The sequence below is a fragment of the Pseudorasbora parva genome, chromosome 15, assembly GCF_024679245.1.
Source record: "Pseudorasbora parva isolate DD20220531a chromosome 15, ASM2467924v1, whole genome shotgun sequence".
Lineage (NCBI taxonomy): Eukaryota > Metazoa > Chordata > Actinopteri > Cypriniformes > Gobionidae > Pseudorasbora > Pseudorasbora parva.
The window spans coordinates 11,033,114-11,058,964 of record NC_090186.1 but is presented as its reverse complement, the minus strand read 5'-3'; the positions used below and the strand labels follow the sequence as shown (position 1 = coordinate 11,058,964).

The window sequence follows — 25,851 nt, the reverse complement described above, 5'->3', positions numbered from 1 at the left end:
TGTTCAGTGTCGTTCTCTAAACTGGATTCTGAAGGCAATTCACTTTGTGCATTTCATAGCTGAACAAAGTTAGAACGGTTTTAATTTTTGTAAAGTGATAATTTTATTCAGCAAGGACACAGTGAACTGATCCAAATTAACAGTAATGTAAAATGTTACAAATAAAAATATTTTAAATAAGTTAATTGAAACGTTCTATTTATCAAAGGATTGCGCTAATGATTGTAAATGCAGCCTTGGTAAGCACAAGAGGCTTCTTTTAAATTCGTATTTTTGTTTGTTTTTTTTAAATCTTACCATTCCTAAAGTTTTGAACTGTAGAGTATTTTCGGATGAAAAAAAGCAGTGAAAGGGTAGATGTTGTTTGCATAGCTGCTCAGATGTAGACTTGTGTGTTTATTGTTCCAGCTTTTGTTTTCATAAAGATTTCACATGTAAACTGTGCCTATAAGTGTGCGTTTGCGTTCACAGCTACGTGCTCATGCCGTGGACATCAACGGGAACCAGATGGAGAACCCCATTGACATCATCATCAATGTCATCGATATGAACGACAACCGGCCCGAGTTCACTCACCAGATCTGGAACGGAACCGTGGATGAGGGCGCCAAACCAGGTACACACACACATTCACGCTTTTGACGCAGTTTATGTGTCCAAACAAAAACAAAAAAACAACATTTTTTGCTCGGTTCTAGGTACATTTGTGATGACGGTGACCTCCCAGGATAAGGATGACCCAAATACAGCCAATGGGATGCTCAGATACAAGATCCTCTCCCAGACCCCAGAGAGCCCCTCTTCCAATATGTTCACTATCAACAACAAGACGGGCAAAATCATCACTGTAGCTGCAGGCCTGGACCGTGAGGTATGAGGAGAAGTGTGCTAGCAGAATGTCAAAAATATACAACCACTAGCTTTATTGTATAATTATTTATATATTAATATAGTATTTCTAAATATCTCCAATTAGATTCTACTTTTTTTTTTTTTAGTTCAACTTTTGTCTTTAATTATTTACTTTTAGCTGTAATATATTTTTTATTTCAGTTTTAATTCTAATACTTTAACTTGAACTTATTTTATTTAATTTCAGTTAGTTGCTGAAGCAACATTTCTATTTTGTTAAGTTTCTTTTTCATCTAATAGTATAGTTTATATCTATAGTAATATCTATAGTTTATAGATAATTGTGATAACCGTGACTTTTATCTCAGCTTTATATCATGCAATTCTGAAGTTATATCTCACAAGTCAGAATTGTGAGGGGGAAAGAGTCAGAATTTTGAGATAAAATTCTGCAATAGCAATTACCTTTTTTTATTTATTTTTATTTTGCTTCGGAAACAAGCTTCCATAGTTCTCAACTGGTGTGTCAAAACCCCCCCAAAATGTGCCACTTATCTGTTCTAATGGGGTGAAGTAATAAGATTAGGGCTGGACAGGGCTGCCAACTTTTTCGTTTACTTTGGAAAAAATAAAAGCTTATTTTAAGAAGTTAGGGTGACCAAACTTCCTGTTTTCTCAGGACACAGACATTTTGGTTATAGATAGTATTTTGTAATATAACAATTTTCTATCCATACAGAGAGGGCATACTTTAAATGTAATAAAGTTAATAAGGCATCTCTGAGTAAAATTCGAGTATCATTTGTGTTCTCATTGCCGGGCCGTGTCCTTTATCCCCCTATATCCAAATATGGTCACCCTAAAGAATTGTAATTGTGTATTGTCAGAAATGTTGGTAACTAAACAGAATTTCATTTAGTTTAGTTACAACATAGTACGATGAATGGTAGGCTACTGTTTTTATTAGTGCTTGACAGAAATGTCACACTTTCAAAAAGCTTGCGATTTAATTCCGGTACAGCAGCTACATGTTCGTTTTTGTCAAGGAAAAAAATCTCTCAATTAATGCTGTAAAAATACAGGGCTGCTAGGCTAATTGATTTTTTAACAACTCAAAATAATAAATATATATATAATAAAACATTATAATATCTTTAATGATATGAGTAAAAATATAATAAATATGTAATATAGTAAATATACTGTATGTAGCAAAATACTGCTCTCTATAGCAATTTTTTTCTAGCCAACTAACATGATAGGGTTATTAAATGGCTTTCCTGAGGTAAATGTAATGTTACTTGACATATTGTTCTCCAGTTGTCTGGCTATCACCAGACCAAGCTCAATTTAAGATTGAACATTGGTCCGGGGAGTCTGCTCTGTATTGTCTACTGCACAAGAAGCGTGATCAACTGGCATTATTCAAATAACTCTGTACACAATTGGATAGTCCTTCAACCAATCAGACCCATCGCTTCTCTATCTGTCATCGTGTTAAACCCATCAATAGCGTGCCAGGTGGATAAGCCAGTCTGTGATTGGTTTCCGCAAAAGTGTAACAGAAGCAGGAGAAATGAATGTACAGGTTTCCAGATTGAGATGTCGGGTGAAATCAAATCGCCGGCAGATCAGGCTGGGTTTACCCAGTCTAGTTCTCCAGCCCTTTCTGTGGTTGAAACACTGATTGATCAATTACATGAGACATGATACATTTCCGTAAGTTGTACTGTATCTTTCAACATAGCTTTTAATGTTCATTCATATTTATTTACTATTAACTTCTAGTAAAGAAGAAGAGACGATCAGTTCGCATGCCGCTTGAACTGAGGTGCTACAGTGATCTGTCACGTCACATTTAAGAGCGCCAAAACAGCATTTATTGTTTGACAAGCGTAATAAAATTTACAGAATTTGAAAGCTGAGACATTGTTTCATATAAAAAATAACCTGCTCCGTCATGTCTGTCTGTGTCCTCTTTGCTTCGTGATTTTTTGCCACGGGAGAAAAAAGATGTTTCGTGAGCGCGTCAACTGTGCAAGTCTCACGCTAAATGCGTTAGAGTTGGCAGCCCTGCAAACATATCGCTTCTCATATTCCTTATCCAGTTGAGAACCACTGCTGTAAACCATTTCCTTCCTGTGTTTTCAACTCAACTTTTCTTGTTTTTGTGCCGAGCAGAAGGTGCCTCAATACACCCTGATCATTCAGGCTACCGATATGGAGGGAAACCCCACGTATGGTCTGTCCAACACAGCCACTGCTGTCATACGCCTGCTGGATGTCAATGACAACGCTCCGGAGTTCACCCGAGAGACTGTGAGTGACACACACACACAGACACTTGAACACGCGTCTCGCGAAAGCCATCTTTGCTGAAAATCGATCTCTCTGTCTGTCTCTGTAGTTCCATGGTGAGGTCCCAGAGAACCGTGTGAATGTTATAGTGACGAATCTCACCGTGGCTGACAAAGATGAACCGGGGACTCCTGCCTGGAATGCCATGTACCGGATCATATCTGGGGATCCAACCGGACGCTTTTCCATTCCGACTGACCCTGTTACCAACGAAGGCCTTGTCACCGTTGTCAAGGTAACGCTCACAAACGTCCTGAGAAATAAACATACTGACAGATGGTCTGGAACTGAGTATGTGAACGATTCTGCTTCAGAACCGCTGGGTTTTACACTTTCTGGTCACACATGACAGAAAATCACACAACGTACTTCTACTTTCAGTCCGCACTGCTCACATTCTTTGGTCTGGAACATTGCATACACAGATAAGCGGAGTGATATAAACAGTGAAAAGTCTCAGCACTCTGCTCGGCCAATTAGATCCGTGGACCAGAACTAACTGTTGTATAAACGCTGTAATTGGGTTGTGTTGCTATTCACTAGAATCTTGGTAGAGTCTCATAGGCACAGGTTCAAATACAGAGTAAAAGACGGTCTCCATGGAAACAGCTTCCACCTGCTGTTGAGCTAATGGTTTATATGTCTCTTAATTGAGAATGAGTCATTCATTAATTATTATTCAAATATTTCTCCTCTGTGTATTTAATTGCAACACGATCCATTCATTGTATCAGTTTGATTATTTTCCCTAACAGCTCCTTTAACTTAATTTTGTGTGTGTGTGTGTGTGTGTGTGTGTTTGTGTGTGTGTTCTTGTGTACAGCCAATTGATTTTGAGATGAATCGATCATTCATGCTGACTGTTCTCGCCGAAAATGAGGTGCCGCTGGCAAGCGGGATCCATCGCACCCGCCAATCCACAGCCACCGTGTCCATACGCGTCATCGACGTGAACGAAAGCCCAAACTTTGACCCCAACCCCAAACAGATCAAACTGGAGGAGGGGCTTCCACAGTGGTCGATGCTAACGACTTTTACTGCTCATGATCCAGACAGATATATGCAGCAGACTATTAGGTATTAAAACACACACATGCATCTACACACACAGTTCCAAGTTCGGAAAGGATTGTTTGAAATAGGAGAGTTTAATGCACTATGAAGAGCAAAGCAGAGCTTTCTTGCTAGTCCAGCCAGAACATTTATGGAAACTAAGCTGCAAAAATGAATCACTCAGAGACTGTCGCTCAGTCAATCATGTCAGAGGTTATTTACATACAGAAGTCTTAAAGGTACAGGAGCAAAAAGAATATGTTGTAACACAGTCATGTAACATATATGGTCATAAATATGGTCTTTATGATTAAATGTTAATGGGTATGTTCAGAAAGAAATACTAGCTTGCTACTTGAATATTTGACGGTATAAATTGTATACTGTCCAGTATTTTCTTTTTAATTGTGAAAAAGAGCAGGCATTATTTTATTTCAGCTTTATTTTAATTACCAAAAGCAATTTTGAATAGTTTTAGTTAATGATAACAACACTGGTCACACTGGAAATGGTAGGCATTGCATTGTTGGATACAGTGCCAAGTGCAGTATGCTCGGTTGTATCCTTCTTATTTTGACAAATTTAGTATATGTACTATACACTGCAGAAATAGTATTAAGAAAGTATGCCACTCCACATATAACTATTGTGTTTTTTGTTTTGTTTTTTTTTGTATGAAAATTTAAATGTCTCTGTTTGGTGTGTTTGTGTTTTAAAGGTACTCTAAATTGTTTGACCCTGCCAGCTGGCTGGAGATCGACCCCAACAATGGACGAATTTCCACAATTGCTATTTTGGACAGAGAATCTCCCTATGTTAAAAACAATCTCTACAATGCCACATTTATGGCCTCTGACAACGGTAGGGGCAACGGTGTTTGTATGTGTATGTGTATATATGCAGAAGCACTTGAGATCAAGTGATTCCATTGATTTTAGCTTTAGGGAGGAATTGCAACCGAAGAGAGATACACATGCCCACACATCCATGTTAATGATCACACCAACAACATAGGCAAACACATTCTGAATGTCTACGCACTCACTTTCACTGGGTTGTTCTTTGAAGCAGCCTCTTTCTAACACACACATATGCACATACACTACCCGCTGTGTGAAAGAGTCTACAGAAGTCTGCTAGGCCCTATTCTGCTGCGGTGTTTAACATTCTCGCTGCATCAGAGCTCTGAAACAAACCTCCTCTCACACACACGCTGTAAATTTGAAAGCTTGTCTCCTGAAACACTCACTAAACAGTTGTGCCATTTTTGTCTGTGGTATTCCAGTGCAAAAACCCACCTGTTATCCATATTTAAATGCCCTGAAATAACAATGCACTGTATGTAAATGAAGTCATTGTCATTCTTTTTAGCACAAACACACCTTTCTATGCAAATTAGGCTTGTTATAGATCAGCAGTATTTGCGGGGAAAAATGCTACTTGCATGGGCAATTATCTTTGCTTTGGAAAGCAGGGGGTAATTTTATCAAGCAATTTTATTTAATTACAAAAATAATTTTATACATTTTAATTTAAAAGGGATGTGTGTGCACATTTTCTAGCAATCACTGAAACGGCAATTGATGAAAATATGGAGAAGAGTGTTATATCCAGCTGTGCGCTACAGTAGTGCACTTCTGGCATTTTAAAGGGATAGTTCACCCAAAAATGAAAATGTTATGCTTGTATACTTACCTCCAGGGCATCCAAGATGTAAGTGTGTTTGTTCGTTCAGTAGAACACAAATTAAGAATTTTAACTCCAACCGTTGCTTGTATAATGCATGTCAATGGGGTGTTTTCTATGAGAGTAAAAAAACACATAGAGATACGAATCCATATTAAGCCCTGTGGCTTGCGACGATACGTTTATGTCTACGCACACATACATATATATATATATATATATATATATATATATATATATATATATATATATATATATATATATATATATATATATATATTCCTCATTATTGCCTGCGCAGATGTACACAATCTATGATCGTGCCATTGTTTTGACCTTCTTCGGCAGAAGTAATGGCATTGGGAATACTGGATGAGATGTGTCTGATATGAGGTAAAAAATACCATAAATACTGTACGGTTTCTCGCAGAAACTGATCGTGTCGTGTCTTAAGACATCAATGTGTCGTCACAAGCCTTTGTGTTTAATATGGATTCGTATGTCTATGTGTTTTTTTACTCTCATTGTGACTCTCATAGAAAACACCGCATTGACATGCATTAAGCATGATATCGGTTGGAGTTAAAAATCTTCATTTGTGTTCTACTGAAGAAACAAACACACTTACATCTTGGATGCCCTCAAGGAAAGCAGATAAACATCAAATTTACATTTTTGGGTGAACTATCCCTTTAAAGGCAGATCATATAGTGCAGTGATGCTGTACAGTTACAGAAAAGTATTTCATATAATTGTAGTCTGCTGCATCCACCACAACTGAGGACTCTGAACCGATCTGGGGTGCGTTTCCCAAAAGAATCGTTAGCCAACTACAGTCGTAATTGCCACTATTACCAACTTAATTCACTTATTCCGAGACCATAGTTTCAACAAACATTTGCAAACATCATCGTGTGGTTGAGTTAAATAAAGGACCCAGAGAAGTTATTACTCCCCCTCCGACATGACGTCATTTACATCATTCACACAGGGTAGTTATAAAAACTAGCCACCAGGGTGGTTCTCTGAGAACTTCTAGTTCCCCTAGGGCCAGTTTGCTGGTTTCATTCACTCTGTCAGTAGAGACTCGGAAGCGACGTAAGCCGCACTTGTTGTTGTGACTCTGGCGTGGGGGACTTTTATTTTGACAGAGCTGAAAACGCCAGAGCCTGAGCACACAGCACTCACAATCTCCATTAGTTTATGATCTGTTTAACAGTTCTTTCTAGGAACAGTTATACAAATAAAGGAGACAGTATATTTAAAAGTATTTGCGTTTGTCATGTGGTTGATGCCTTATGTTAAGAGGTCCATTATCACTGATTTTCAGGTTTGAGGTAGTTCGTGGAGTAAATATATAACAGCTTGGTGCCGGTGTTTTGCATGCATTTGGCCAATCAGCCTACAGTTATCTCACTGGTAATTCTTGTTATGCTGGGTAGGAAGTAGGAGTAAAAGTTATTGTTTCTAGAACTAAAATCGTTCCTAGTTGCTGCAGTGCAAACACTGCAAAAAGTGGGTACTAATGCCAATAGTTCTAGGAACTATGAAAAGGTTCCTCTGTAGCGAAAGCCAAATGGTTGCAGAAGCAACATGGTTTATATGTGACTAAATTTTCAGGAAACTCTTGTGACTAGCTAGTTCATTTCTCAAACAATGCATCGTATTATGATAGTTAAGCAGAGTTATGTTGTGGAACAAGAATTGCATTGTGCAAACTGTCTTCTGAACAGATCCGCTAAAACAATGCAGAGAGCGGGTGCAAATATACAACGCTAACTTAGCATTCTTAGTGAATTCCTGCCTCCGCTCAGTTAAATCTTTGTGTGCAAGTAGCAGTATGTTGCTGACCGAAACCCTTCCCCACAAAGAAGCCTTTCCGCATCTAGTTCAATGCTGAATCGCACACCTGATTCAATAAATTAAGGGTACTTAGTCGTACTTGATTTAGTTGTTCTCAGGCTGGAACAGATTAAAAAAAGGGTTGTGAAGGCCAGCAGGAGTAGAACGGAAAGCCGCAGCTCCGTCAGCCTGCCTGCACGGCTCTCCCCATCTCTTGTTCTTTGTTTAAAGATCAGTGAAGTCGAAAGGTCTTGTTACTCTTGTTGAAACAGAAACTAAGCTCTTTTCTAAGTAGGGATGGCCAAGTCTGTGGTGGTTTGCAGATATTTTATGGACGTGGGCTGGTTGATTGGATCATATAGATTGTGCATTATGGTTTATAAACGAGTTATCATGCCAGCCAACCCAGATGAGAGGAACTTAAAGTCATTAACTGCTGTAGTTCATCTGTATTGTCTGTTTTCAACTATTAGTCTCGGCTCAGATCTCACGCCCACAAAACGTTCACAGTCACGAAGCATATTGACTGTTCAGAAGCAAAGGCTGTATGGAATCTTCTGTTAAAGTCAGATTCCAGGTGTCAAGATGCAAAAAATGTATTTTATCTTTTGTCATATAGGTTACGTATTTAGATTAAATGTTGAAAATAGTGTTTAAAATGTGATTATTTGACTATTCTTAGTCAAAGGTCTGGCTACACGAGAAAATGTTTGTATTGACTTTTCCTTCTTTTTCTCTTCTGTCCTTCATCAGGTGTCCCCCCTGCGAGTGGGACGGGGACTCTGCAAATCTACCTACTGGACATAAATGATAACGCACCTCGAGTCTTCCCTCAAGAAGCAGAAGTGTGCGAGCGCCCTGAGCCCAACGCGATCAATATCACAGCTGTAGATGGAGACCTCAACCCCAACGCTGGGCCCTATGCTTTTGAACTGCCTAACCGACCGTCTGACATCCGCAGGAACTGGACACTGACTCGAATCAGTGGTATGCCACAATGCTTCATCAAAACTCTTTTCTGGGATTAAACGGATAGTTTACCCAAAAATTAAAATTTTATGTTTATCTGCTTCCCCCCAGGGTATCCAAGATGTGTGTTTGTTTCTTCAGTAGAACACAAATGAAGATTTTTAACTCCAACCGTTATCATAGTTAATGCATGTCAATGCGGTGTTTTCTATGAGAGTCCCGATGAGAGTAAAAAACACATAGACATACGAATCCATATTAAACACAGCTGCTCGTGACAACACATTGATGTCTTAAGACATGAAACGATCAGTTTCTGCGAGAAACCGAACAGTATTTATGTTATTTTTTTTACCTCATCAGAAGAATCTACTTTTGTATTGCCAATGCCATTACTTCCGTCAAGTAGGGTTAAAAACACTGCACGATCATAGATATATATTTACATAGATTCCTCATTCGACCGATCCGCGCAATCACTATGATAGGGTTTTTGACCTTCTTTGACGGAAGTAATAACATTGGGAATGCTAGATACAATTTCTCTGATATGAGGTACAAAAAATAGCACAAATACTGTACGGTTTCTCACAGAAACCGATCGTTTCGTGTCTTAAGACATCAATGTCTCGCCACGAGCCACTGTGTTTAATATGGATTTGTATGTCTGTATTTTTTACTCTCATAGAAAACACCCCATTGACATGCATTATAAAAGAAACTGTTGGAGTTAAAAATCTTAATTTGTGTTTTCCTGAAGAAACAAACACACATCTCGGATGCCCTGGGGGAAAGCAGATAAACATAAAATGTACATTTTTGGGTGAACTATCCCTTTAACAAATCGGAATTAGTCAGTTATGTATTTATTTTTCTCGCCACACTTTATCTGACGCATGTGTTTTGTCATATTTGTGATTGGTTTGTAGGCGATTATGCTCAGTTAAGTCTGAAAATTAGTTACCTGGAAAGTGGGATATACGAGCTGCCCATCAGCATCACAGACTCGGGTAACCTGCCCATGTCTAACACTACCTACCTGCGCATCAAAGTGTGCCAGTGCGATCACCACGGCGACTGCGTGGACATGGAGCGCATCATGGCAGCCGGGCTGGGCACCGGAGCCATCATCGCCATTCTTATCTGCATCATCATCCTGCTGGGTAAGGCACACACTAGACAGAGATTGTTTCTTCCAGGCATTGGAGTTCTTATCAGTTGGTCACATTTCTGTCAAGCACATGTGATCTGCTTTTGGTTGCAGAGGCGATATAGTCACAAAAGATTTCATAGCGAGACTGTTGTGGAAATGATAGCAACAGTTCTGTTCACATAGACCAATGTTATCAGTTGAATCAAAATTAAATGATGCTTTTCTCCTTTCGGTTGACTTTAGCTGGGTTTCTATTTTTATTTGATATTTTATATATATATATATTTTAACTTCTAAGCACATTTGAGGTGGATGAATGCTTTATTCAGTTCGATGACATAAATACAAACTATGATTTATAGAATACATTTCTAGAGGAGCATAAACAAATCATGTGCTTCAAGACGTGACTGAATGATTCACTTTGGACCAATCTCATTGTGTAAATATGACTTTGGTTTTCATGAAACACTGCCAAAGCCAAAGTCTGTCGTCAAAATGATTGGCTCCTGTCACCACCAAAACTGTCTGACATTCTGACGCCCACAAAAAATAAGGTATCTGCCTCCATTCACTAGCAGTGACATTTTTTGAATGTCTCTGCACTCTAAAGTCATTTATTGCATTTAATAAAAGAGCCAGAGTAGTTTCCCAATGGCCATACCTTCCATTTCTATTTCGCTCAGACTTCCATGGAAGTGAACATTTTGTTCTAAAACACATGGGATGTAGAAACTGTTCCGTTTAAATTAAATTAGCAATTTGGATGGAAACACAGCTTATGATTAGCGCTTGCGCAATCTCTACAGTTTTAAAATGTAAACTTTAAAGAAAGACACCAGATAAAATACTTTGCAGTGTCACAGAATTTTGTCAGAATAATTACTACCTTATACGCCCATTTTACTGAAAAATCACACCGCTCACGGAAACCTCTGAAGCTTGTCTCAGCAAGCAGTGGTAACTGAGAGGGCGGAGCTTGGAGAATGTCAATTTTGGTTGGCGGTGTTAAAAATTACACCCTGCACCTATAACTGTCTGATCTCAAGTCATTTTGCTCGTTTTATATTGATCTTTCTCTCACTTTCTGTCTCTCGCTGCAGTGCTGGTGTTGATGTTTGTGATGTGGATGAAGAGACGGGATAAAGAGAGACAGGCCAAGCAGCTGCTGATCGATCCAGAGGACGACGTGCGAGACAACATACTCAAATACGACGAGGAGGGCGGCGGAGAGGAAGACCAGGTACATTTTGCTGCTGGGCATACACAATTATTTCAGCTCACAATAACTAGACTCAGCCTAGCATGTTTAATAAAAACATGTTCGAAATTTTTATTAGCAGCAGGTAAATGTTCACGATTTTAATTTGAGCTGTGCGGTGTGGTTTGGTTTAAAATCTCAACAAATCATTTTCAGCATTCATTTCACAAGTAATGATGATTACAAGTCATAGCATGCTAGAGACTAATTTTAAATTTGATGAAACAGTTCCTGCTTTGCCTGGCGGTGGGAGCGTGTATGTGTGAGACTCGTAGATTTGCATTTGAGCCAAACTTTGGTTTTTGTAAAGCGTCTCTGTGCTAAGCGCACACAGACGCACACACACAACACACATTTTCAGTTTAATAATTTTGGAGACTTTTTTATGGTTTTATGAGTTAATGATATTTTCCATTCCTTAAACTCCCACAGGAAACATTTGGCATTTTTCTATTTTAATTAAAATATTAAATCTAAAAAACATTAGTAATGTACTGTAAAGCCTGGGGTTCACTGAATTTTTTCAACCTGCCTCTACATCTTGAGCACGGCTGGGTTTTCTAGCTTTTCAAAGTAATACTCCATGGACTAAAAATCTGTTCAGACATGTCATCTTTCAAATATTCTAACCTCTTCCATATCCATTTTTTGTTGTTTCCACCTTTTTCTTTGGTTATTTTTAATGGCATTTTCCATCGTCTTCTTCAAGTAGTTCTTGAAAACAACAAGCCAACTGTGAGTATTGCCACATAGTGGACCAACTAATTAGTGCAGTCAATTACAGGCATGTGTTACACAACGACCCTGCTGATTGCAAAATGTAGCGTCATGGTGAAAATCAATGCATATTTTTTATCCAGCTTATATTTAACATAACAGCAGGCATGGCCATTTGTAACGTAAATGTACTTCCAGTTATTTTAGCAGTACAAACACAGTCCATTATGTTGCTTGATATTTCAAACGGTTATTTCTTTTCAAATTATTTTAATGTGTTATCATAATCATAATTACACTGGCTTGTAGCGCAAATAGTTTTACTGTTTACTGCACTGTTATTCTTCTATTTATTTACCTATAGTGGCTGATGAGAAGTCTCACATTCACAGAAAAGTAGTTTACATTGGCGTTGCAAAATAAAGTGGATACAAAGCTATTTATGGCTACTTGCTAAATTAAAAGAAATAAAAAATCGGAATAAATAAAAACATTTAGTTTTAATTTTAACGTTTTTATTTATATATATTTTTAGATGTACATTACAGTCCCACTGTAGTCAATAATTGTATCCCTTAAAACTCATATTTGATCGCCAAAATGGCATTCAAATTTCCTATGAACTACACCCTTGCTTCATTTAGTATATGCGGATCAAGGAATATGCAAATGAGCCCCACCTCCACTCACTCATACAAGCTTGCAAGTCGATGTGTCAGAATGGTAATTCATTTTATGTACCGCTCTCTACAACATCGGACGCATAACAGTATTTAATATGATTAGCTTTTTGCTTGAGTTCATTATCAAACAGCTAATAATGCATTGCTAATGTTACACAAACCATGTTCCCTTTCGCGATCTCAGAGTCAGACAGATGCCTTCTGAAAATCAGTATCTTTAGAAACGCGAGAAAGGCATATAGTATACATACACCATATACATAGTTCACCATAGTTTATATTTTTCATATCAACAGAGAACTATGCCGGAATAACCTGGCTTCTCTTGAGACTCCACTGCTTCAGAGAATAGTTAATAAAATGCTAAAACCCGGCTAAACTTTGATGTGATTGGTTAAAAGGTAGTTGCCGACGTAAGAAACAAGAGACTCATAGATTTAAGGATGAAAATACTCCACAATGGTGTTGACTTATTAATTTGCACATATTTAAAACCCCACATAAACATATAAACAACATTAAAAAACTAGATTTTTACCTCTGGGGGTCTTTAAGTATTTTGTTCTAAATAGGACTTTTCCCATAGGAAGGTTTTTATCATATTTAGCTAACTTCTGAAAAGAAAACCCACATGAATGCCCTACATATGGAACAAAGCAAATTTAAATTGCATTACTAAGGTCAAAACGTTCCTTGTTCGGCATGCAGATGTTTCCAGAAATCCAAGGGCTTTGCGCAGACCTCTAACCCTGTTTGTGATTGTCTCTTCTGGCTATCTGTGTTTTTTCAGGACTATGATCTGAGCCAGCTGCAGCAGCCCGATACTCTGGAGCCAGACATGATCAAGCCCGTCGGGATCCGCCGGCTGGACGAGCGACCGATGCACTCCGAGCCCAACTATCCCATCCGCTCGGCCGCGCCCCATCCCGGAGACATAGGAGAGTTCATCCACGAGGTAGGCTGCGAGTCCGCTCTCCTGAAGTCGCGCCATATAAAATGGCTCGATGGCACCAGTGATAAGACTTAATGGTGATTGATTGGTTAATTGGACCAAGGCCCTTTTAGTTTTGTTGATCATTAGCCAGGCTCAAGGATTCAATATCTCATGCTGGAGTCTGTGGATGCACGCCCTCCCACGCACACATGCAGACCTCACACGCTCTAAGCAGTGCGACTGCACTCAAAGCAGGGTGAGATTAGCAAAAAACTGCTTAAATCAGGTAATGAATTAAACATTACTGCTAAATGTAAGCAGCCTCACTTAAAAGACAGACAGGCTTTATGCATGGCAGCATTTGCCAATCGTTTGGACCAAACTGTATTTAAAAGAAACCCGTCAGTTAGGATTTTTTAGCGGTCTTTTTTTTTTTTTTTTAGCTTTTGAACGTGAACAGAAATTGTCACTTCTGAGTTTTGTTTATAGTCGTTTTACGTCTGTGGAAAGATTTGTTTGGACAAGCGACTTCAGGATTCAGAATTATGTCACATGTATGTCTATACAGTGTTTAGTCTGTTAGCACTCTGTCTGGAGAGTGTTATGCTAAGAATAGAACTTTATTTGTACAATATGGCAGCGTTGCGAAACCAAGTGAGCTTCCTAGCTAGACAGCATTTTTAGGCACCAGAGGCATTTTAAACATTCAAATTCAGTGTGCATTCGGATGTTTGATCCACTACCAAAATTCTGGGTAGACGTGATCTTGTCTATAGAATGTTTCTGCCTCTGTTTGCACTTTATATCCAGAGTACTGTACTACATGCCTATTACTGCTGGTTTCCCTTTTAAATGAACTGAAATTTAAAATGTTAGCTTTAGCATGTTTAGCGCCTCTATGCTCCATTGGGAAAGCGAATGTTGTTGTGATCATCCAGCGTCAGCTTTTTTTGGCTGATGAAGTACATCATCCAGTATTTTAATATTTTGTAAAGGCCTAGTTTTTGTTATTATTACAGACAAAACATGCAGGCATATTTATGTTTCTGACATTCGGTGCCCACACTCCACAACCCATCCCCTATTATTGAATTAAATTACTCAAAAATGCCATTTCATCATCATCTTTATTTATTTGAACATCTAAGTTCCACAAAGTTACATAGTAACACGTTTTAATCAAATAGGTGAAACTAAAAAAGGATACATATGCAAATAATTAAGTAAATGTATGTATATGTATGTATATGTATATATATATATATATATATATATATATATATATATATATATATATATATATATATATATATATATATATTTACTATAATCAATAAGACAGTTGCCACACATTTATGTTGTACATAAATTTATGCCACACTTGTTTATAATTACAAATAGTTAGATTATGTTGTATTTATCATTTTCATTTATCATTGTATCATATTGTTAATTTATCATTGTGCAAAAATATCACAAGCTTTTGTGTCAGGTTGTTATGTCATAATGCTAAATATAACGGTAGAATTGTGTGTATTATGACTTATCGTGGCCCAATGTGAGGTCCACCAATCAATCGATTTTTTTTGATCAGTTAAAATTTATGGAGAATATCTTGTTTTTTGCCGCCTATGCATGCAATCAAGTGCCTCGCCAATAGAAGAAATAAAATGAAGTTAAAATATATTATTATTTATAATCTTTAAAGATTACCATATGAGAAGGTTCATAGGTTAAACTTCTCAAGAGCTTAAAAAATAAAATAAAAAATAAACTAATAATTTGGTGGAGCAGCATTTTAAATGTTGGAAAAGCTGCAGATTTCCAGAGAGGCAAGATACATTGTTTCATAACAGGAAATATTAGTCAGTACAAGTGGTCTTTGTGTCCATTCAAATTGTGGATTCACCTGCACACATTTATTACAAAACAATAGAGAATAGCGCAGACGCATTTGAAATGGGACGCTCGCACTTGTTTTTCTTAATGGGTTTCAGTTCTATTGTCACTCCTTCCTCCTTCCTTCCTTCCTCTTCTCACTTTAGCTGTTACTCCTCCAGTGCCCTGACAGAGTATTCAGTGTTTCATTGTTTAATTGTGCGAGCTCAGACTGTGCTTAGCTGTGGCGTTTCCAGAACGCAGCCGCTTATAAATAAACGCTTTAGCCGGTTCCAGAGCCCAGCATCTGTTTGCACGGCGACCCCAATCCTTCTCCGCTTCCCTCTCCTCCCATCTCCCCTCCTCCTCTTTTGTTCCTTCTTTTTCTCCATCCCATCCCCCTTCTCACTTAAACAGCAATACGCTGTCCCAAATGAGTCATTTGACTAGAAAACGCTCGTACTAGACAATGTTGATGTGCTATTTTTGAAATGTGTCTATTTTAAAAGCGCATCCGTTCTCATCCCGTTCCCTAGGGTCTGAAGGCGGCCGATACCGATCCCACGGCCCCTCCGTACGACTCCCTGCTGGTGTTCGACTACGAGGGCAGCGGCTCCACGGCCGGATCGCTCAGCTCCCTTCACTCCTCCAGCAGCGGAGGCGACCAGGACTATGACTACCTCAACGACTGGGGCCCTCGCTTCCGCAAACTCGCCGACATGTACGGAGGCAACGACGACTAGCTTACGCCATCACCGCAGGACCACCGAAAGAGAAGGAAGAACCGGAGGAGGAGGAAAATTAAAAGAAACAACATCAAAAAAAACAAACAGTGTGGCACTTTTTTTTTAATTGCGGGAAGTGGACAGTCTGCAGAATCAAAACAATGAAGAAACCAATATACCCTAAAGAGACAGAATGAATCCTCAGAAACGAAGAGACAAGAAAGTGGAAGGAAGATCACCATGGAAACAAAACCAGGTCTCTCCGAGGCCCTCTGTTGGTAGACGGAGGGGGTCTAATGAAGGAAATCTGCCTAGTTTTGGTTCAGTCCTGGATTTTTTCGCCTAAGTTTGAAGGATCATCGGTACGAAACGTATGAAGGAACGTTAAATGAATGCTAAGTTACACTTGAATCTCACAGTACAGAAGCACTGGGATATTACGTGCCTTTTTGTACATTTTTTTTGTTTCGTTTTTACATTTTTCGTTCATTTGATCTGACGATGTTTTTCTGTTCAATGGCTTTGGTGGCTCAGAGTTTTGGAGTGTTAATGTCGTGAGCCTGTTTATAATGTTTTACGCTTCTACACGCTTTCGTTCGCGTTTCTCACCATCACGCTGTTCGTTCACGTCACGTATCAAAACGAAGGCTTTGGAAGAATGAGAGCGAATAGACAGAGAGAACAGCTTTGTACAGTATTCTAGAAAATAGATTTCAGTTTGTTTTTATTTTCTTTTGTTTGTTGCGTTTTTTTCTCTTTTTTTCAAGAAAAAAAAAAAAGTATATTCACTGTTTTTCCACCAAAACGTTAACTTATGCAGCCGGTTGCAAAATGGGAGACGAGCATTATTATTTGGTAGCAGAACTCTGTTTTGTTCATTTATTTTCTTTCTCTCTCTCTTTCTCTCTCTCTCTCTCTCTCTCTGCATTTTTTGAAGTGATTTAGTATTTTGCAAATGAAAACATTCTGTTTTTTGAAATGTCATCTGCCTTAGTCATCCTGGTATTCTTTCATGCCTGGTATTCTTTCATTTTTTACTCCACTGTAAATTAAATGGTGTGTACATAGTTTTTTGTTTCATTTTTCCTCTTTTGATGTAGTCTATGAAGAAGAACAGGGCGTGAAGAACTTGTATATGTATAATTTGGACTACAGACAAAAGGATTTTTGCATGTTTTTATCTTTTACGTATAAAACGGTCTTTCTGAAATTTATTTACACACAAATAAAGAAATGCCCACCTCGAAAGGAGACTAAAGCGAATAAGTGAGACAGAAGTTTGGTCCAGATACCCGTTGTTTTCATCCCTCCCCTTTCATGACGTAACATTCCTTTTTCCTTTCGCCCTTTTGGCCCAGTTAATGACCTTCCATTTGCCCGTTCTCTAATTTCATTGCTTGACGTCCTTCATCAAGGATTCCATGTTGACTTTCCGCTTCCTTTGTTCTTCTCTGCTACGTTCTGCATTTCCATTGTCTTCTCCCCCGGGCCACTCTCACGGATCAAAGAGGTCGACTGACGTTCAAGGCTCCGAGGCCATACTCCTAAATGCACGATCCTTCGGGATCTTCATGTTTGAACTAAACTGTAATGGTGGACCTAAGCCCTCATCATAACTGTCTCTGCCTGTTAGAGAACCGTAATGGTGTGTTTGCGTGTGTGTATCACTGGATGCCGTCAGAGAGGGCCAATTAAAAGAGCAGGATGGAAGTACAAGGCCAGTCCACTCATGAGGCTCACAGCCATAAGATGATTAACAGCTTTTTAATGGACGATGGCTGTCCAGAGTTCTGCGGGCTCTGTTTGCAGTTACTTGTTGATATTATGACCCATTGCAGCCCAAATGACCAATAAAAGTCTAATTTTGGAAATGCTGATTTGTTGGGTTTCTTTGCTACATCGACGTGTTAGCTCTGTTCCAAAACCTAGCAACTCCCTAGATAGGCAGCTGGCTTCTATAGCAGGATCCTAGGCATCATGGGAGCTCACCAGCGACCGATTTAGAATGCTCTACATGAGTAGCAAATCACAAATAGCACTCCACATGAGAGACTCGACTCGTAATTGAATTCAATGGTGTTTTGTGTTAGTATGTTGCTGAAACAACGCTATATACTCTTAACAAGCATAAAAGTTAGTCATGTGCTGAGATTTCAATAACCGAAAATATTAAAAGGTGATGAATTGAGAAATGTATTTTCCCCTGAGCTGTTGATATATAAAAGGTCATGGTAGTATAATAATATCCTGTACGTTTCAGAGCTGAAAACTTTCTTGTTAGCCAAAGAAATGCTTTTATAGACACCAGGCCCAGAAAACGATCAATCAATATGCCTCATCCTGATGTCATCGTGTGGCGAAACACCGCCTCTACAGAATAATAAGCACGTGTAATTCAGTAGCCCCGCCCACCGACTCATGGAGCTGTTCGGATCACGCTAGCCAGCAGCAATAAACATGCCGAAGAAGATAGCAAGATATTGCGCTATTCCTGCTTGTGGAAGAACACAGTCGCTGCATAAGCTTCCTTCGGATCATAATATTAGGAATGTGTGGTTTGAACTTTATTTTTAATGAAGTTCCAGCTCACATGGGCAAGACGCACGCGTGTTAGCTTCATTTCACTGCAGAATCGTTTGTAAACAAGTCTCAGGTCGAGACTGGATTTGCAGACATATTGAGATTAAAACACAATGTTGTGCCTTCTATATTGGATCCGACAGGAATGGTGCAACACACGTATGTGTGTAAAACGTTTTTTTTATTTGTGATAGTATCTCAAAGTTATATCTCGTATTGATAATGTGCCCGTGTCTAACAGAACATACCTTTAGCACGCTGTCATAGTCTGGAGAATTCTTTGTCTGTTGGTTCATTGCGATTCGGGGTCAGACTCAGACATGTATGGACCAGGGCTCGCAAAGTGGGGCTATGTCTTTTCCAGATGGGCTATTAAAACATAAGCCAGTCAACAGGTCGGTGAATCTCAAATAGTGAAATAATATTCCTTTCTTGATTGCGCTGTTCACTCTCTTGACTTGAAATTTGAAGGGCGCACACTTGTGTGTTTGTTCTTATATCCACCGATCGGGCGGGGCAAGTAATACAAAAAAAATATTCAAATTAATCGCATGTGGATGAGAAATAAATCATTGTGTTTGTTAGATAAAGACGTTTAAGAGCCCTGTGGTCCAGAGAATCATTCCGGTTGCTGCTTTCAAAACCTCACGTGAAATGACAGGTGAGCTGAAGCTCATTAAATATGCAAATCTTATCCAATCTTAGCTGTGGGCGTTTACTTCCAAATCTACAGTGTGGCACGCACATCAAAACCCAGCGTTCAGGAGAGAGCCTCAAAACCAGTGTAGAAAATAACCTGTTACTTATTAGTTATGTTTTTGAATGTACTGTTGTCTGAGTTCAAAACTCAGACAACAGTATAAAACAATTTAAAAGCAGTGTAATGTGGTGCTCCAGTGAACAGCGTTGGACAATAATCAGCCGGCATTCTGATGTAGAACCTGGAAGTGCTGCATGCACTGTGTTTACATGGAAGAGAAGAGATTGTTGAATAAAGTTGTATATATATTGTTGCAAGACTAATAAAATACATAGCACAAAAAATACATGTACAAGCTCGATGCGGTGCATCTGAGGCCACACGGAGACCCGTTTAGCTGTATACGTATACATTTTGTACCGTATCAGCGTTTCGTCCACACGGATCCGGCGTTTTAGAAGCATGAATCCGATATTTTTCGAAACCGGGTCCCAAAGCGGGTAAATCTGAAAACGATCATCTTCCGTCTTTGTGTGTACAGCGAATCCGTATATTTTCTGAAACGGTGTTGTCATCACACTACGTCCAGCACGGTGAAAAAGGGATAGAACTACGGGCACTGGGCGTGCGCACATCAATATCGCGTCATTTAATTAGCGTATCTGCATTATTGTAAGGGTATGTTTTGGGTTGGGGTAGGTGTAGGCATTAAAAAAACACATCTGTTAAGTAGCAAATGTATTTATTGTGATATTTTGCCTCACCTCCGACCACTGCTATACCCCTGCTAGCCACAACTCTTCTTCTCCATTTTTAGTGTATTTCTGTGGCAGAATTACAGCGCCACACACTGGCCTGGCATGCAAACTACATCGTTTTTAGTCAGTTTTCGCAATCTCGTGTGGACGCAGATATTTCTTGAAACGAGGGGAAAAAAAGATCGGATTGAGAAAGCGCTGGCTTCGTGTGGACGGGGCCTTAATTACTATTTTTGAGCAGCCTTTTTTATCCGTGTGCCTGTAATGCCTTAAAATGTTGCCTACATAGGCAGCTCGTTAGGTTTCGGAATGAGATAATTGTATATATGAACGCTGAATGGGCTCTATTAAATGGAAAAAGGAAATGCCGTTGCATACCTTGACCTTAAAAGTGATTACTGGCAGCTGGGTCATTATCTGGGTCTGTGCGTGCCTGCCTCCATCATTTGAGTCAGTCTACAGTCCACACACACACACAAACTTGTGTATTTCTATGCTCCCTTCAGGGCTATCCTTTGCTCCTCCTTCTCTATCTAACGTTCTCCAGGGACTGAGATTATTGTGCCAACATCAAAGCCTGGCCTCCCCACGTCCCATTGTGTGTGACTGAGAGAATGAGAGAGCTAAAAAGTGGAAGTCTTGTTGCTTAAGGTCACATGAAGGATGGGGAATAAGCTTTTCTCTGAACTGCTATCTCCTTCATTCCACTCTCTATGTATATACACATATAAAACTCCTTCCTGCATTTTATATATAGAGTTCTTTTCCTATTTCATTTTTTTCTTCACGTTCCATCCCCCTCTTTCTCTGTCCTTTGTTTCAAAAAAGTTGTGCTCGGTTTTGTCAGTAATGGTCTGGGCAGTCCAGTGGAACACTTGATCCTTTGTTACGCCAAAGGGATACGTATCTCTCTCTCTCTCTCTCTCTCTCTCTCTCTCTCTCTCTCTCTCTCTCTCTCTCTCTCTCTCTGTGTGTGTGTGTGTGTGTGTGTGTGTGTGTGTGTGTGTGTGTGTGTGTGTGTGTGTGTGTGTGTGTGTGTGTGTGTGTGTGTGTGTAACAGAGAGAAGGAAGGACATGACTGCTGCAGGGATTTACTAAATATGTAATTTGGGATGAGCTATATGTTTACATACTCTTTTTAGTATGTACAGTAGGCCTACATACAAATCTTCTTGTACCAGGACGGATCATAAAACTCTAATTTTAGTACTGCTCTAAGGAAGTTATTTGACATAGCAGGTATTCTACAGTACAAAATAATCACTGAGCTATACAAATTATGATGAACAAAAGAGACAAAGAGGCAGACAGACAGATGCACAAAGGCCACTTCTGATTTATAGAAAGTACAGCTCTGGAGGATTTTTGACAGACATTAGATAATTGAAAAACATAAAGACAAAAAAGACCCACAAAACAAAATAAATAAATAACAGCCTACTTAGCGTGTTAAAAATAAATAATGTAGCCTACTGCACGGCAGAAAACGTAGGGAAGCGCGTTTGAGTAGGCTACGGAGACACATTTACTTACTGGAGAATAGGAGTTTTTTTTCATCTCTGGTAATATAGCAATCGTGATGATACGTGTGTTCATTAGTAGTTGTTTAATGTCTTAGTTGGCTTTTTCTAGGACCCTATGATGATTTCCTCGATGCTAAAAATGCGGATAAGGAACCTGTATGTTCTGCGGATAAGAATCCTGTATGTTGTGTGAATGGTGCAGCCTCGCGGTTTCGCGCCTGCACACACGCACGCCCACACGGCTACGCACACACACACAGACACAGCTTCTGCCTCACTGTCACTGAGGACATGAATGTATGAACTTAATTTCCAGACCCACTCTGAGAGTCACTTCATCAGTATTTTTTACCGTTTCAGTTAAACAAAACAAAAAAGTCATATATCATAAACACACAGAAACAAGGTATTTACGGCAACCCGTCAAAATAAAAGTTCTGTTTAACTTGACATAAATATCTATTAGCCTACATTCACTTGTCTAAGATGACAACAGAGACTTTTTGGCCAGCTGCTGAATTGTGGATACAAACAGCAAATCGCAGGCTTACCCAGGGAGAAAGAAGCAGGCCTACATCATCATCTACATGTTTCTGAGAAAAGAAGAGCAGTCAGGAGGAGTGATGACAATGTAGGATGAGTATGCCGCGTGAAGTGTGAGTATCACCATCTCAAGGTACACACGTGAGAACCAGACCAAAAATATTATGTGCACCCTTGTCTATAGACCATTTGTGTGTTTGCTGATCGATTATGTGTTTTGTGGGTGGAACCTGACTAGTGGCAGAAAATTACAGTCCTGCTGTAGCACGCTATGGAAGCCATAATAAAACAACAAATAGGTAATTTCGAGTTTATACTAGAATATAGCATTATACTACTTATATACTGAGGCTTTTTAGGTCAGGTAGAATCTGCAATTTCTGACCTAGTTTGTTTGCTGGCTTCCATGGCAGCAATAGCCTACTCTGTTTTCATCAGTCTGTGGCTTGCTATACTATAAATGTCTGTTTAGCTTCACAACATCTTCAACGATGGTATTCTATTAATATGAAGAACACCTTTTTTGCATTTTGTTTCTGACATCCAAAAGGCACAAGAAGACTGTTTGTTTCTTTTATTTCCATTTTTTGCCCATTTTCGAACACTTTACTACTATTTTTCTGTCACCACAATGCGCACACAGCTGCAAATGATGTAACTCCAGGGCTCCCTTGCAAAACAGATTTGAATATCTCAATGGGACTTCACCTGGTTAAATAAAGGAATAAATAAATAAATAATAAAAACTGTGACGACATCTCACAAATGGTCTATATATCAGTGTCAGTGAGTTAGTTCACACAAAATTCTGTCATTACTCACCCTCATGTCGTTCCAAACCGGTAAGACCTTCATTCATCTTCGGAACCTAAATTAAGATATTATTGATGAAATCCGAGCACTTTCTGTCCCTCCATAGACAGCAACAACTTTCAAGGCACAGAAAAATAGTAAAGACATTGTTAAAATAGTTCATGTGACTCCAGTGGTTCAACCTTAATTGAATGAAAAGACGAGAACACTTTTTGTGGGGAAAAAAATAAATACGACTTTATTCAACAATATCTTCCATATCACTCTCCTACGCTGTTCACATAGTTCTACGCCAGAACGCTGGCTCCTTATTGGCAGAAACTGTTTACAAGAGCGGCACAATGCATGCGTGTGATGCTAAAGCAGGAATTAGCCAATAAAAAAACGGCGTTCTGACAAAGATGAACGCCGGTAAGTAATTAACAGAATTTACATTTTTGGTTGAACTAACCCTTTAACCTCTGTAATCGATTCAGTTCAGTAAAAGATTGATTATATTGATTCAAATGGTAATGCATGATTTTGAACTATTAAAAGAAACCGGAATCAGTTCTTTCAGCTATATCAGACCATAAGAGTCATTAGTTTTGAGTCAAATCTCGCAATTCTGTAGCTTGACGTTGTCATAATGACAAAGAATATGAGTCAGATACTTGCTCCATTGGGCTGTGATTATGGGGTGTGTTTCAACCGAACCAGGAAAGAAAATGCCTCTGCGCTCAATTGGATTTACAACCTATCAGAGCAACGGAGTAAGTGACATATGTTGAGCGATGCATAGTTGTCGACAGAAGTCAACTGCATGCACGCAGTCCCGTTGCTGTAGACTGGGTAAACCCAACCTGATCTGCAGGCGATTTGATTTCACCCGACATCTCAATCTGGAAACCTGTACATTATTTCTCCTGCTTCTGTTACACTTTTGCGGGAACCAATCACAGACTGGCTTATCCACCTGGCTTATCCACCTTATTGGTGGGTTTAACACGATGACACACTCTAAAAACTGCTGGGTTGAAAATGGACAAACCCAGAAATTGGGTTGTTTGAACCCAGTGAGTAGACCCATTCAAATAACCCAATTTCTATGTTTGTCTATTTTCAACCCAACTTGGGTTGTTTTTAACCCAGCAGTTTTTAGAGTGCATATAGAGAAACGATGGGTCGTTGCTCGTTGATCACACCTCTTGTGGTCTGATTGGTTGAAGGACTATCCAATTGTGTACAGAGTTATTTGAATAATGCCAGTTGATCACGCTTCTTGTGCAGTAGACAATACAGAGCAGACTCCCCGGACCAATGTTCAATCTTAAATTGAGGTTGGTCTGGTGATAGCCAGACAACCGTTGATAGCTATCTTCTTTTTCTTCTTCTGTGGCGACGCGTGGTCTCTTATTCTTCGTTACTTTCTAGAGAGGTGAATTACCAATGGAGGAGGGTGTATTCTTTTGGTTCCAACTCAGCACTTGGTGCCCTACGCGCAGCACATAATGCGCATGGTGGGAGTGACAGCGCTGCATGCACGCTGGAAAGTAGAAGAGGAAGGTTAGTGTAAACGATCTTTGCCGGTCTTGTAAAAATAATTTAAGGATATGTTAAAATTCATGTTAAAATTCCCAACTTTACAACAGAAAAAAACATGTTTACAGCTTGGTACAAATTGTAATTTTTGTCTATATGGCTAATTTTTCCCTTCATGACAACTGTGAGGGTGGTGAATCTTTGTATAACTAATTAGTTTCAATTATATAAATCCTTAAAGTTCTGCATAATTAAGGGCGTGGTCACTGAGTGAAAGGTAGGCATTTATCCGCTGTCGTTTAGTCATCACGTCACCTTAGCTCCGCCCGCGTCCCGCCTCTTTGCCCATGTTCTGTTATTCAGGCATGACACGCGATGACGCACTGGCAAGATGGCAACGGCCCATACCTGTCAACACTCCCGTTTTTGCCGGGAGTCTCCCGTGTTTCACACCCATTCCCCCCCCCCCCCCCCCCCCCCCCCCCTCCTGTTTTGTAATTTCTACTGGAAATCTCCCGTAATTTGTATGGCCCAAACCTTGTTCTTTAAATGATCACAAATATGTTATTCCAAGGTTTTTCAGTTGCCAGATCTTGTATGAAACGCCGACTCATACAATCGACACATCACACAGATTTCAAACCATTTGTGGCCTCGACCTGGCAACCTAGTTGTGCTGTTATATCTCCGCAGGGCGTGGGAAGTTGTATCAACCATCATTAGTATAGAAACCATGGTAGAGATGGGAGATGACTCAGCTGGTAAATATTTATTTCCTGTAATCCCCTGGCTACTGTTACATTATATGATCACGATTTTATTCAAGCAAATGCTTTTAAACCATTTAAGAGCGACAAGACAAAGAGAATGTGCTGTATGAAAAACTCACACAATGCCCAGAATCCTCCGATTCAAATTGTCTTTTGCGCTTTAACGAACAATAGCACACACAATTATGCCAAGATGCCAGTTTTGTTAAGTTTCTTCATAAGAGCAGCCTTAAAAAAGTTAAATAACGTCTTAAATGAGTTTAAAGAGGTGTGAAATACGCATCATGTGCGATAGCGGAAGCTCTTTTAAAGTGACAGTAACCACTTATAATGACAACGTAAAGAACAAAAGTAATTACTCACTAAATATGCTCTGCTCTTGACTAAAGTACCTTTAATAAGGATTAATCTATATATAATTCATGTTTTTATTGGCAAATAATTAAGAATTAAAAAAATAAAAAATATCATTATAGTTAATTAAAAACGAAGAAATTTATTAATTTATATAAAAAAAAATGGTATTAATTTT

The 25,851-nt window shown here is 39.1% G+C and overlaps 1 protein-coding gene across 1 annotated transcript in view; it reads left to right on the top strand.

Annotated features, from left to right (window-relative positions):
• Window positions 1–17,988, top strand: part of cdh2 (cadherin 2, type 1, N-cadherin (neuronal)) — a 51,758-nt gene extending 33,770 nt beyond the window's left edge. The window contains exons 6-16 of the mRNA XM_067417108.1: window positions 472–616; window positions 699–871; window positions 3,034–3,171; window positions 3,260–3,445; window positions 4,034–4,287; window positions 4,982–5,124; window positions 8,545–8,778; window positions 9,690–9,923; window positions 11,017–11,156; window positions 13,365–13,529; window positions 15,923–17,988. Of these exons, the coding sequence (XP_067273209.1) occupies window positions 472–616; window positions 699–871; window positions 3,034–3,171; window positions 3,260–3,445; window positions 4,034–4,287; window positions 4,982–5,124; window positions 8,545–8,778; window positions 9,690–9,923; window positions 11,017–11,156; window positions 13,365–13,529; window positions 15,923–16,129 (2,019 nt within the window). The 3' untranslated portion in view covers window positions 16,130–17,988. The remainder of the gene's footprint in view (window positions 1–471; window positions 617–698; window positions 872–3,033; window positions 3,172–3,259; window positions 3,446–4,033; window positions 4,288–4,981; window positions 5,125–8,544; window positions 8,779–9,689; window positions 9,924–11,016; window positions 11,157–13,364; window positions 13,530–15,922) is intronic.
• Window positions 17,989–25,851: the final 7,863 nt, after the last annotated feature.